Consider the following 14,673-nt stretch of genomic DNA (forward strand, 5'->3'; position numbering starts at 1 on the left):
TTAAAAAAACATAGATCCATCCTCTCTCCAACTATGTTTAGAGGTTCTATCTATTTTTCAAAGATACAATTGTTTAACCACGTTAACAATTAAGCATAAGTTATTTTGCATCGTACCCAAATGCTATCAGTAAAAAAGCAGAGTTATCAAATAGGTTGCTTAATGCCTACTCAAGAGCCCATTTTTTCTTGTAAACTTAGAATTATGATTGAGTAATGGTCATAGTCTCCAGCGGCCGATTGTCAGTCAAGATAAAAAATTACCACTCGAAACTATCAAGAGAGTAAGTTATAGTCCTATATTATGACAAAAGGTGAATACGTTCGTCTCCAGTGTCTCCATCAACCCGTCCCAAGATCAACATGGAAGAGGTAAATCACGGACGACTACTAGCTTTTGGAATAGTGAGATATAGCCATATATAACCCTTTGAATAAGAGGATCCAAGTTAGTTATTGACATATTTTATATATAAATCTAAATTTTTTAAAGAATTTCACGAGAGAAAGAAAATAATTTGTAGTGGGTAGAAATGGGGTAAAATGAAAAATTGTAATAGAAAACTTGGTATTTAGCACTTGGGTCAAGCGGGCAGTGTCGTAGTCCTCCATCTTCACCCACTCTCATCGTTGGCATCGTGCTCTCCATGACCATGGCGGATCTCCGGGGACTGCTCTCCATGGACGGATCTGACCTCCTCCCGGCGGCCCTCGCCGCCCTCGCTGTCATCCTCGCGCTTTACTTCCGCTTCCGCACTCGGATACCCCCGGGGCCCCGGCCGTGGCCGGTCGTCGGCAACCTCTACCACATCAAGCCCGTCCGCTTCCGCTGCTTCGCCGAGTGGGCGCAGACGTATGGACCCATCATGTCCGTCTGGTTCGGCACCTCTCTCACCGTTGTCGTCTCCAGCTCCGAGCTCGCCCGCGAGGTGCTTAAGGACAAGGACCAGCAGCTCGCGGATCGCCCACGCACCCGATCGGCTGCCCGATTCAGCCGAAACGGGGCAGATCTAATCTGGGCGGACTACGGTCCCCACTATGTCAAGGTCCGCAAGGTCTGCAACCTCGAGCTGTTTTCCCCTAAGCGCCTCGAGGCCCTCCGACCCATCCGCGAAGACGAGGTCACCTCCATGGTCGAGTCCATCTTCCACGTTTGCACGCAGGAAGGTAATTGAATTCTTCGCAATTGATTTTATGCTTCCTATTTTCAATCATTGCACATGATTAATCGGATCGAAATAGGAAAATCTTTTTTTTTTTTTTTGCTAAGCTTTTTCCTTGTTTGTTAGTTAATCAAAACTATGCTAGGCGGGTATGTTGGATAAGGGGGTGTCAGCTAATTTAGCTAGTAAGGACCTTTGGAGATGTTGCCAAGGACTTGGATTCAAAATCTGCCTTCATCATCGTAGAAGGCAGGAGCTTGAGGGCTTCCACTGATACATTATCAAAAAAAGGTAGGTTGAATGGAATTTCTACTTTGAGGTGGTGATTGTTTGGTTTGAATATCTAAAAACGTTGGTTCCTCTGAACTGTATGAGAGATTCATCAATAAGGATAGTTTGAGACTTGTCAGGTAGCATACACTGAGATCTGGCTATAAATTAAGATGCAGCACAATCACGCGGGCCAGCAAAATTTGGTTGTGGATGCATCATTGCTCATTCCAATTATAGACATCCAGTTAAAGAATTCTCTTGTTCTATAACAGGGCAACCAAGTAATTTTGTAATGTGCTTGAGAATCTTCTACCTCAATACTTCAGTTGATTTTTCCTCTTCATAAAGAAACTTGTTCAAATTGCCAATGCCTCTTGGTTGGTAGATCAAACCTATCCCACCTACATTTGTGCCCAAGACACCTTGACATTAGAGAATGATTAAATGGGGTCTTTTCTTTTTTCACTTAAAAAGGGCAACTCGGTGCATGAACTCGCCATGCAGGGATCCGGGGAAGGATCCATCATACACAGCCTTACCCTGTTTTTTGCAAGAGGTTGTTTCTAGGATTCGAACCCGTGACCTTTTGGTCACAAAGCAATAACTTTACCGTTGTGCCAAAGCTCCCTTTTTTTTTCACTTGCATTCAGTAAATTTGTTGGAGACCTCAGGGGTTTAATAATGGATGTATAGTCTAGTAATTACTAGAAATTGATTGTAGTTCTGAATTTTCTTGTGAATTTGGTGACAAGCTATGTGAGCATGTGCTAAGGATAAACCTGCCCCCGGGTGTCATGGTTAGATCCTCCAATGATAAATCAGGGATGTAGAGTTTGAGACTCTACTACGGCATATTATTAAGAATTTTTCTTCTTAATGAGTAGCAGACCTGAGAATGTTGGCTCTCAAGATGGGCCTCCATGTGCACTTTCCCCCAAGTGGCCAGTGGAAAATTTTCGTGGGGTCGGGCCAGTCATCCCAAGTTCGATGTTACTTGGCTTGGTTAATCATTTTCATATATTATTCAACTGCCCAAGACTAGTAGCCATCTGTGATTTACCTTTTCTGTGTTGGCCTGGAAGGGCTGGCGGAGGTGCTGGGACGAGCGAATCGCCTTTTGCCACCATGTGCAAAGATATAACCTAATCATTAAAGATATTCAACTCCAGAACACAATGTAAGATGTGTAAAAATCTGATGGATGCTTGGAGTTTCTATTAGAGCCTTTGGAATGCGCTTGTGACTTTCTTGAACTGATATGGTGATGTTTAAGCTGATGCTCATTTGAACTTGCTGCTAAGCCAAACCAAGTTCTTAACCGACCTAACATTCAACCAAATTTGGCTTACAGTCAAACTGTCCTAGTCTTTCAATGATGAGATCACTAGAGGTTTTGAATGAGTCTATATCATGGCATGCAATCCTTTATTTTATGTGATCTGATCATTATGGGATTTTTTAATTTAATATTTATACATGCATTTGGTAAACCATATTTTAAATGAGTGATAAATTATGATGTGATATACATTTGATGGCAAATTCTTTTCATGTAGTCATGGATGTAGGAAAACTTGCCAAACCACATAATATCTCTTGTGTTTCTTCTTGTTTTTTTGGTCTTTCTATGTTGTATGTTTCTTGTATTTCTCACTTCCACAATGTGCCAATAGAAAAAGTATCATATCTTACAATTGGTATCTGAATGGTACCCCATATTAGTTTGGTAGTGTCGGGATGATGTACAATCATCATTGGTTGACATGGTTGACACAAATACATTGATGGCAAACTTGATATAATTCATTCTGCTGATATAGTTCAAATCACATGAATTGGCTAACCAGCCGGGGGACCACCTTCTAATGCTTGAGAGGGTTCGAAGTACCAACCATTTAGTGTACATTTAAGAATACATATTGGAGGGAACATATTATTCTTCTATTGCATCTCTTCCCTCTCTGATGGTAGAACAGGTAGGCTGTAATCTTCTCTGCTATCCTGATTGTAACCAGAAGCAGGTTCCCTAATCCCTCATTTATTTTGTTCCTCTCTCTTGCATATTATGAAAAGATATGCATGATATTGACTATATATCCTTATGAAATTGAATTCATATGTAAAATTCAATTTCTTTCACGTGAGTCAAGGCATATTCAAGGAGAAACTGATTAAAGATGTATTTGTATAAAATATGAAGTATTGATGTTGAACTTTGTCTACTTGACAGATTAGAAATGAGAGAGATTGACTGTTTTAATTTGTTCAAGATCTCTTTTAATGCAAGATCCAAATTTGATTTTGCAGACAAGATTGGTCAGAGTCTGGTGCTTAAGGAGCATCTGCAAGCTGTGGCATTCAACAACATTACACGTCTTGCTTTTGGGAAGCGATTTGTGAAACCAGATGGTACTATTGATGAGCAAGGGGTTGAGTTCAAGACAATTGTTTCCAACGGCCACAAATTTGGAGCCTCACTCTCACTTGCAGAGCATGTGTCATGGTTAAGATGGATGTTCCCACTTGACGAAGAGGCCTACGAGAAGCACAATGCTCGAAGGGATAACTTGACTAAAATCATCATGGAAGAGCACACCCAAGCACGCTACAAGAGCGGAGTTAAGGATCACTTTGTGGATGCACTTCTCACACTGAAAGACCAATATGATCTTAGCGAGAACACCATTATGGGCCTTCTCTGGGTTAGTTACGGTGCTATCATCCTTTCAATTCCTCCATACAGTATGCTTAAATTAGTCTTTGTGATAATCCAATCATCAAATATGTAATGATTTATTTGACATTTGTTTAGCATTCTTAGTGCAATCAAAACTTGAACTCTGGGAATCATGAACCATTTAGTTGTGCACTTGTTAGCAAATTGATCTTCATGCTGTCATGAGGATGAACTCTTTCAACACTTCACTCTGATTATTTCCCTTTACTTCTATTTGGCAGGACATGATTACAGCAGGAATGGACACAACTGTTATATCAGTTGAATGGGCTATGTCTGAGATCGTGAGGAACCCAAGAATTCAAGATAAAATCCAGGATGAATTGGATCGCGTCATAGGACTCGAACGCGTCATAAATGAAACAGACTTCACAAACCTCCCCTATCTGCAATGCACTGTAAAAGAATCCTTCAGGCTCCATCCTCCGACTCCTCTCATGCTTCCCCACAAGGCCAGTGCCAAGGTCAAAATTGGCAGCTATGACATTCCCAAAGGCACCAATGTTCTTGTCAATGTCTGGGCAATTGCGCGCGATCCTAAGGTTTGGAAAAACCCTCTAGAGTTCCGCCCTGAGCGGTTTCTCGAGGAGGATATCGACATCAAGGGTCATGATATGCGAGTGCTACCGTTTGGAGCTGGTCGCCGTGTTTGCCCTGGAGCCCAGCTGGGCATTAATTTGGTCACTTCGATGTTGGCACATCTCTTGCACCACTTCAAATGGACACTCGAAGAAGGTGTTAAACCAGAGGATGTCGACATGAGGGAGACTCCAGGCATGGTCACCTTCATGCAGACTCCATTGCGGGCTGTTGCAATGCCAAGGTTGCCATCCCATCTATACGCGCGTGTTCCTGCAGAAATTTAAACCACTTCATCATTTGGTAAGTTTCTACACTTCCCTTTATGTTGTGTTTGGTGAGATAACTAAAACAATATGATCACCTATGTTATTAGGTCTTAATTATGCTATAATCTGCGTTGTTACAGACTTACAGTTATATTTGGTTGTTATTCTAATTTTTTAAATTTTTTTAAAGATTTTGTAGCTTTTTTAATATTGAAATGAAATAAGTTATTTATTTTATTTTATTTTATTTTTCCAAAATCAACGGGTGTTTCAAATTAAAAGAAACATCACATGGATGTCCTTTTAAAAAACAAAAAGTCAAAATGGCATCCCATACGATGTTTATCTTCAAAATATCCTTTATTTCAGTATAGTTGTACAGTTGTCGGCAAATGTTATAATCTGTAAGTAGTTGTTACATTATTAAGAAATTGAGTAGTAGTTATAATATTATTCCTTGTTTTTCGTATTATTGCTATGACTAGCTACAATAAATTATAGAAATTATTTGTATCTGATATAATATGCAACAATTAATATAATACTATTATATTATTATAGTAGTTATTTAATAGTTTTTATAAATATTTTAAAATAGTTTTAATAAAATTTAAATAATTTTGGTAAGTTGATAAAGATTATTTTAAAATATAATAATATTCTTTGGAATTTAGGATTTAACTATATGGGCTAGTTATTATAATATGAAAAATTATTTATTTCTCTTTAATTAAACTAAATCATACTCTCTAAATTCTACATACTGTTATAACACTTATAGCATAACTTTTAATATTGGAGTAGCTATTACAATAACACGTATGGCTTTTAACAGGGAGCGGCTATCCACACCCATGAATCACTAAACAATCTTTAAATATTTTTTTTCAAAAATATCCTTAGGTAAAAAGTCTAAAACATCTTTTGTTTATAAAATTTATATCTTCCTCCCTTCTTTCTCTTTCCTTCGCCCCTCTTTCTTCTTCCTCCGTCCCTCTCTTTTGCTCTTTTTTTTTCTCTTTATCTAAACCCTAACAATGTAATATCTCCCAAAACTTCGTTTTTATAACAAATCAAACACGATGGACAATGAAGATCCAATTCCCACAAACGATATAAGTTTTTTTTTCATTTTTTTCGTGTAGTATAATTATATATTTGTATCATTGCGATTTGAACTGTAGCAGTCTGAAAGTTATTCAAACGCGTAGTGTTCGATCGTACTAGGCCAAACAATTTGAGCAATGTTCGACTTTTGGAAATCGAACACAATTAAATATGTTCAGTTGATTGTTTTTGAATATAGCTGAATACGTTCGGTATCTTAGTTCTGAACATGTGAGTCATGTTCGTCCATTTGTAGTCGAACACTGGGTGAACAATATTAATGCGTATTTCTACATTTTATAAAGTTATATTTGTAATGTTATAATAATTTTTGATTTTTATTAGGAATCAAATACACGTTCTACGGAGGATAGTGTCATTGGTCCTATGAATAATGAGATAGTGATGGATTATAGAATGATGTGTACTACTAATGAATGTTTTGAATCTCGTGATGCACTAGTTGCTTGGGCGAATAAGGTGGCAAAGGCGAATAGGATGGTTGTAGTAGTGAAAAGGTCAAACAGTGGAGATAGTGGGAGACAGTCTCAGTTGTTTTTGGCATGTGAATGAAGTGACCAATATCGTCAGCCCAAAGAGAAATTGTCTGAAGAAAGATGTGAGAATGTGAAAGATAAAAAGAATGTGATTCGAAAAGTAAGGAGAGACTTATTGGAACAAAGAAGTGTGGTTGTCTATTTTTAATTAAAACTATGCAAATATCTATTGACGGACCATGGGTTTTGAATGTTGTTTGCGGTGTGCATAATCATCCTTGCACGTTGTATTTGGAAGGTCATTCATTTGCTGGACGCTTATCACGTGCTGAGGAGTTGGTGGTTGACTTGTCAAAGAGTCACAGTCGATCGAAAGACATATTGAGCGTGTTAAAGGAGAGATTTTCTAAAAATAAGTCAACAATGAAGACTATTTGCAATGCATGACAAAAGCATAAAATAATTGAGCATAAAGGTCGATCACAAATGCAATACCTTATGGCAAAGTTGGAGGAGTATAACTATTTCTACCATCATAGGCCGTGCGAGAAAACTGACACGGTGAAGGATATTTTCTTTGCTCACCCGAAGAGTATTGACCTGTTGCGTGCTTTTCCAATTGTATTGTTGATGAATTGTACGTACAAGACAAATCAATATAGGTTACCACTATTTGAAATAGTTAGTGTGACGTCAACAGACTTGACATTTGCCGTTGCTTGCGTGTATTTGGAGTATGAGCGTGAAGATAACTACTTATGGTCATTGCATATCTTGAGGTCGTTAATGGATGACTCAGCTTTACCTAACGTAATTATAACCGATCGAGAGATTGCATTGATGAACGTGATCGAAACTACTTTTCCCACTTCAAAGCATTTATTGTGTCAGTGGCGTATTAATAGGAATATATTGGCAAATTACAAAATGGGATTTCGCACCAAGGAGAAATGAGATTCTTTTATATCTTCATGGAATGTATTGATGTTAGCTGAAAATGAAGCTACATTTTATGAGTTGCTTAGAAGAATCCAACAAGATTATTCAGACCATTCAGATGTTGTTCAGTATATACAAATCAATGGATTCATCCTTTCAAAGAAAGATTTGTGTCTTGTTGGACAAATAATATCATGCATTTGTCAACACAACAACAAATAGGGTTGAGAGTGCACATGCAAAATTGAAGAGGCAACTTGGATCGAGCAAGGGTAATTTTGAGACGTGTTGGACTAAAATTCATTCTTTACTTAGTTATCTCACACCGTAGTCAAAGATTCATTTGAAAAGAGTATTAATGTAGTCCAACATCGATACAAACCATCCGTGTTCAAGTTTTTGTGAGGTGTAGTTTCAATTACAGCTTTGGACAAGATTTTTGATGAAATGAAGGGTATAAGTACGACTGGCGTAAATCCTTTGTTGTGTGGCTGTGTATTGCGGAAGACATATGGTTTACCTTGTGCACATGAGCTTGCCGAATATACTCAGGTGGACATGCCAATTCCATTAGATAATGTTGACAAGTTTTGGAGAAAGTTAGATATGGAGGCGAGTAAGGCGATTGATGTTAGGGATGACATTGGTAGTCGATGATTGATGTTAGGGATGACATTGGTAGTCGATGGTCTGAGGCGGTTGGTGATGTTAACATGATTTTTTCAATGGCGAATGATTCACAAAGATTGTTAATGTTAAGGAGATTGAGAGAGATTGTCAATCCAACAACAACCTCATTGCAAGTGGCAGAGGTAAACACTCACACTCGTGGTCGACCCAAAACTTTGAAAGCTAAACAAATAAAATCAACCAAGCGTGACTCAAGTGCTTTTGAGTATGCCGAGTCTATCAAGATAGTTGTTTGTCAGTGGAAAATATTTTAATTATTAGTAGGCCGACATTTCCACAACCTGTAGGATTGTTTAGAACGAGGAGGCAGAAGCTAAATGTAATGACATATATTTTTTTAATACACTTAAATAATTATTAACTTTTTAAGATGCGATTGACTTTTTTATATCACTTTTGAATTTATTGTTCGTCATCGTACACGTTCAACTTCCACTATTGGTTATATTGAGCAACTACCATCTCATCTCCACGAGTATGTTGTTGGCACTAAAGATGTGACGAGTGATGGTCACTGTGGTTTTCGTTCCATTATTGGCCTACTTGGTTTTGGTGAAGATGCATGGTTGAGGGTGCGACGGGACCTTCTTGAGGAGATCACACATTTCGAAATATTATATGAAGAAATATTCAATGAAAATGGTCGTGTTGGAGAAGTAAAACACATGTTGGATTGTTTTGATGAAGCAGCGCCACTCTCACATTGGATGGCTTTGCCGGAAATGGGTTATCTTGTTGCATCGAGATATAATGTTGCCCTTGTTAGTTTTCTACTTAATTATGTTATACATTTCTCTCTCTGCAGACTCCCGTGGTTGAGCCTTCAAAATATATTTGTATTGCACATGTGAATGGAAATCATTTTATTCAGATACATTTATTTTCAGTTCAACAATATATATTTCTTAATTTATAATTTGTTGCATTACTAATTATTCATTTTTTGTATATAGGTTATTTTACGCGAGGGTCATCCATTACCTCTTGTTGTTCACAAGTGGTATCGATGTCATTTTTCATGCGCAATAGGATGTGATATTGTGTATATTCATCAACTTGCACTGTATAATCATATGTTAGGAAATAATAGCATAGTTCATAACATAGACATTGTTCATTTGGATGATCAGTGAAATTGTTATTCATCTTAGATGATCATTATTTGACTTGATAATCATTTGGATAATCATTGAGATTGTTATTTATTTGGATGATTATTGTTGAATTTAGAAAAAAACATGTTATTACGTGCTAAGTGTAAACTATTCATTATGAATAATCAAATCTCTTTCTTATTTTCTTATTTTTTTCTCAACCCTATTATAGGAGATCAGGTCCATGTTGGGCCCGATATCTCTTCATATCAGGCCCAATGTGAGTCTTATATCTCTCCATATCAGGCCCAACAATAGAGAAAAAAGAAAAAAGGAAAAAAAGAAATCAAGATTTATTTTTTTCAAAACCTTTGGACCACCATTAGTAATGTCGAAAATAACAATGGAGAACATATTTAGACTTCTTGCAATTTTAGCAATCTACTGGACCTGAAATGGTTGCAATTTGAGGTTTCTAGGTCGATTAATGGGTTTCAGCCGAAACCCACTGATCGACCTAGAGACCTCAGATTGTAACTATTTCTGATCATGTAGATTGCTAAAATTACAAGAAGTATAAATATGCTCTCCATTATTATTTTCGGCATTCCTAGTGGTTGCTCAAAGGTTTTAGAAAAAATAAATTCTTTTTCTTCTTTTTTTTTTAATTTTTTTTCTCAACCCTATTATAGGAGATCAGGTCCATGTTGGGCCTGATATCTCTTCATATATGGCCCAATGTGGGTCTAATATCTCTCCATATTAGGCTCAATGTGGGCCAGATATGGGGAGATATTAGGTCCAACAACAGAAAAAAAAGGAAAAAGGAAAAAAAGAAAAAGAGATTTATTTTGTTCAAAACCTTTGAACAACCACTAGGACTGCTGAAAATAATAATGAAGAACATATTTAGAATTCTTATAATTTTAGAAATCCATAGGACCTGAAATGGTTGCAATATGAGGTCTCTAGGTTGAAATCCACTGATCGATCTATAGACCTCAGATTGCAACCATTTCAGGTCCTGTAGATTTCTAAAATTACAAGAAGTCTAAATATGCTCTTCATTGTTATTTTTGGTATTACTAGTGGTGGTCCAAAAGTTTTGAAAAAAATAAATTCTCTTTTTTCTTCTTTTTTTATTTTTTTTCTCAACCCTATTATAGGAGATAAGACCCACGTTGGGTCTGATATTTTTTCATATCAGACCCAATGTGGGCCTGATATATCTCCATATCAAGCCCAATATGAGCCTAATTTGGGGAGATATCAGACCAACAATAGAAAAAAGGGAAAAAAAGAGATTTATTTTTTTCAAAACCTTTGAACAACTACTAGGAATGTCGAAAATATGGAGAGCATATTTAGACTTTTTTCAATTTTAGAAATCTACCGGACCTGAAATGGTTGCAATCTGAAGTCTCTAGGTCGATCAGTAGGTTTCAACCGAAACCCACTAATCGACCTAGATACCTCAGATTGTAATTATTTCAGGTCCTATGAATTTCTAAAATTGTAAGAATTTTAAATATGCTTTCCATTGTTATTTTCGACATTCGGTTGTTCAAAGGTTTTGAAAAAAGTAATTTTTTTTCTTCTTCTTCTTATTTTTTTTCTTCTTCTTTTTTCTCAACTCTGTTATAGGAGATCAAGCCCACGTTGGGCCTGATATCTTTTCATATCAGGCCCAATGTGGGTCTGATATCTCTCCATATCAAGCCCAACAATAGAAAAAAAAAAGGAAAAAAGAAAGACAGAAAGAGAGCGCTCTGTTCGCGCGAGTATGCTTCTCAATCAATCGGCTGAGCGATTGGGAATTCAATTGATCAATTGATCGATTCGAGAGCCTCTGTTCACATGAGTATGCTTCTCAATCGACCGGTTGATTAATTGGGAATTTAATCGATCAACTGATCGATTCGAGAGTGCTTTGTTCGTGTGAGTATGCTTTTCAATCGATTGAACATTTTTCAATTGATTATTCAATCGATTGATACATTCTTTTGCTCACGGGTCTTAGCATCTAGCTCACCAATCGTTAACAAACTTACCAATTAATCTCGACCGACAAACATATTCATATTTACAAACTCTAAATAATAATTCTTTCCAACAAACATACTTCTTATCAAACTACTTCAAAAATATATCCAAAATAGTTATACATGCAAAATCACATCAAAATGTATCCAAGATAGTTATACATGCATTTTAAAATCCCAAAACAATGATGGATCATGTGGACCACCTGGAAATGGTTCGCATAATATTTTATCATCTTCATTGTTCCCTCCAACGGTATCGTGCTCTCCTTCACCTTCATTCATTCCTGAAGATAAATTTTTTTGTGGAGGTACCTCTTCATGCACATCTTCTTGTAGTGGTACTTGTGATGGTATCTCTTCATGCACATCTTCTTGTCGTGGTACCTCTTCTTGGGGTACTTGTGATTATTGTACCTCTTCTTGTAATGATTGTACCTCTTGTGCAAGTTTCTCTTGTCGACGCTTTCTGTTAGAAGCCGTTGGTCTATCCCTCGAAAATGTTTTCAACATTTTTACTGCACATAAGAAACAAGTGAATTACATATACAACCAATATGTATTGAAAAGAAACAGAGATGTTTGGCCACTCAAAATGGAACAAAACACAATGTGTTCAGCAACACACAATCGAATAAATCTGTCGGTGTTCAACTGCTGGAGACCGAACGTTTAGTGTTTCGTTCGGCGTTCATTGATTGAATACATTGTGTTGCATTTGGTAGACCATGATCGAACATATCTGGGTGCGTTCGGCATATTGTAGATGAACAAGCGACAAACCAGGGAAGAACGATGCACGATTGAAATTTGAGAGATTTCATGAACACTTGAAACCTAAACACAAAATCTAACAAAAACAATATAATGATTTGAACGAGTACTATCATTGTTTGATTTGGTTAAAAATTGAGTTACCCAAGTGGAGAGATGAGAGGGAGAGATGACAAAAATGACGAAGGCGATGGCGAAAATAGCACAGGTAGGAGTGACGGCGAAAATCGCAAGTAGGAAGATGATGCTAAGGTTTTGTCTGGTTTTTAGAAAGGGTAATATAGGAATTTTATGGGGGTGTATTTAGAAAGAATTATGATAAAATATTTTTTGTTGAGTGTATTAAGAAAATAGGGTGTGTTTAGTATCCATGGGGTGTGAATAGCCGCTCCCCTTTTAATACTATAGTAGCTACTGCAATAATACTGAAATAAGAGATATTTTAGAGATAAAACGTGATGTCTTTTGGCGATTTATATCAATAGCTACATGCTGAAATAAAAGATATTTTAGAAATTGATCAAGTCTAAGAATGCCAATGAATGAATCACCAATGAGTTGTTATGGATGCCAATTTGTCGTCATTAGCATAGCGATACGAGGATCGACGAGGAGATCTGCTGAAGCCTGAACAAAAGAAAATGAAGAAAAGCGGTTAGAATGATGGCCAGGGGTTCCCTGTCGCAATCACTCTGACACTAAAGTTAGTTTTTAGCAATAATGGTGGAAGAAAAAGAAGATCAGAGGAGAGTATTAGGGTTTTGATGCGTATGTACATGTGCTTGCAATCGTAAAGGAGGACTACCTTTTATAGGGCAAGAACTAATCCTTATGTCTTCCACGTGTCCTCTCTTTTTGCAAGATTATTATTTATGTCACGCTCCGGGGGAGTCCCTGCCAGAGAAAATTCCGACAGCATCTCCCCTGTACGGGTGACAATCTGATACTTGACTACATAGCCCTTAGGGCCTCTCAATCCTCGGCCAACACGACCAGAACATATATAATAATATAAACAAACATTCCACGCAGTTTATAATAAATTAGCCTCCGGCTGACCACACAACCACGCAGTTTATAATAATATCTACTCCACTACTCGAGGAAAACACTACTCACAACGGAAAATCAATGCAGCGGAAAACAAGGGTAGTAGACCAAAACTCGATATAACATCCACGAGTACAAGATCTACATATCACACGCATGTAGATCACAAAATAAGGAAACAAAGTCTGAAAGTAGAAAACTATATCTACACGAGATAGGGGACTAGCGACTGGAACCTCCTGACAGCCTCAACCTAAAATAGAAATAAAGCAACGGGGTGAGTTCAACAACTCAACAGGTATCAAGCTGACATGCATAGTAAGATATATCTATAAGTAATAATCATGGAGTACAGTCTCTTGATCAATAATAGGAAATGCAAAACTGAGCAACAAAAGAAAAACTATACTCACCAGACCTCCTATCCTGACATAAGGGTCGTCAGACCAAATACCTCATGTCTCTTATATGCATGTTAAACATATACATCCACAAAAAATGTAACATACAAAATGTAGCAATCACAAACAATAGATGCAATCCATGCATATGATGCAAATGACATGGTCACCCCTGACGCTAGTCAGCCATCTCACACACGATGATGAGACCGAGTGGGTAGAACTATGACAACTGTACACTCTTCCATCACTACTCCCGAGTAACCGAGTGGACAGGATGTTGTTCGAGTACACCTATCCTTTTACCCCAAATCATAGTGGGGGAGCGCAATACTCTCATCTGCCGGTGTCATAGTCAAGAGGAGGGATCCCTGTCTTGCTACCACGTTGCAATCACACTACCCATGAGCAGACCAGCGGAGCCCTGACAGAGCAAACTGTATACACCTTGCCTGATATACCACTAATCCATGAGTGGTTGTATGTGCAAATCCATATAACGATATACCACTACTCCCGAGTGACCAAGTGGACTGGATGTTGTTCAAGTACACCTATCCTTTTACCCCAAATCATAGTGGAGGAGCGCAATACTCTCATCTTCTTGTGTCATAGTCAAGAGGAGGGATCCCTGTCCTGCTACCACGCTGCAATCACACTACACATGAGCGGACCAGCGGAGCCCTGACAGAGCAAACTGTAAACACCTTGTCTGATAAACCACTAATCCATGAGTGGTTGTGTGTGTATATTCATATAACTGGCGATGTGTAGTAATGGCAATGGGCCGAGTTCAAACCCGACCCCGTATTAAACTCGTCCCGATTGGGCCGGGTCTAAACCCTGTCAAACGGGTTACGGGGTGGGTTAGGACCCGGTCAACGGGTCTAGGGATGGGTCCGGGGCGGGTCCTGGGATTGATCAAACTCGTCCCGAACCCGCCCCGTATATTAATACTTATTATTTATAATATTTTTTTTTAGTATATAGAGTCCTTTACACGGAGAAATTACACATACAAATATAGATGGTGACGATATAAACTCTAAAAAGTTTAAT

At 37.8% G+C, this 14,673-nt stretch overlaps 1 protein-coding gene across 1 annotated transcript; it reads left to right on the forward strand.

Moving 5' to 3' along the window:
* Nucleotides 1-597: 597 nt before the first annotated feature.
* LOC121971833 (p-coumarate 3-hydroxylase-like) lies at nt 598-5,262 on the forward strand. Its single transcript, XM_042523294.1, has 3 exons — nt 598-1,166; nt 3,743-4,137; nt 4,394-5,262. The coding sequence occupies exons 1-3, from the start codon at nt 647-649 to the stop codon at nt 5,036-5,038; spliced, it is 1,560 nt and encodes a 519-aa protein (XP_042379228.1). The 5' UTR covers nt 598-646; the 3' UTR covers nt 5,039-5,262.
* The last annotated feature ends 9,411 nt before the right edge of the window (nt 5,263-14,673 follow it).

The sequence above is a fragment of the Zingiber officinale genome, chromosome 1B (assembly GCF_018446385.1).
Source record: "Zingiber officinale cultivar Zhangliang chromosome 1B, Zo_v1.1, whole genome shotgun sequence".
Taxonomy (NCBI): Eukaryota; Viridiplantae; Streptophyta; class Magnoliopsida; order Zingiberales; family Zingiberaceae; genus Zingiber; species Zingiber officinale.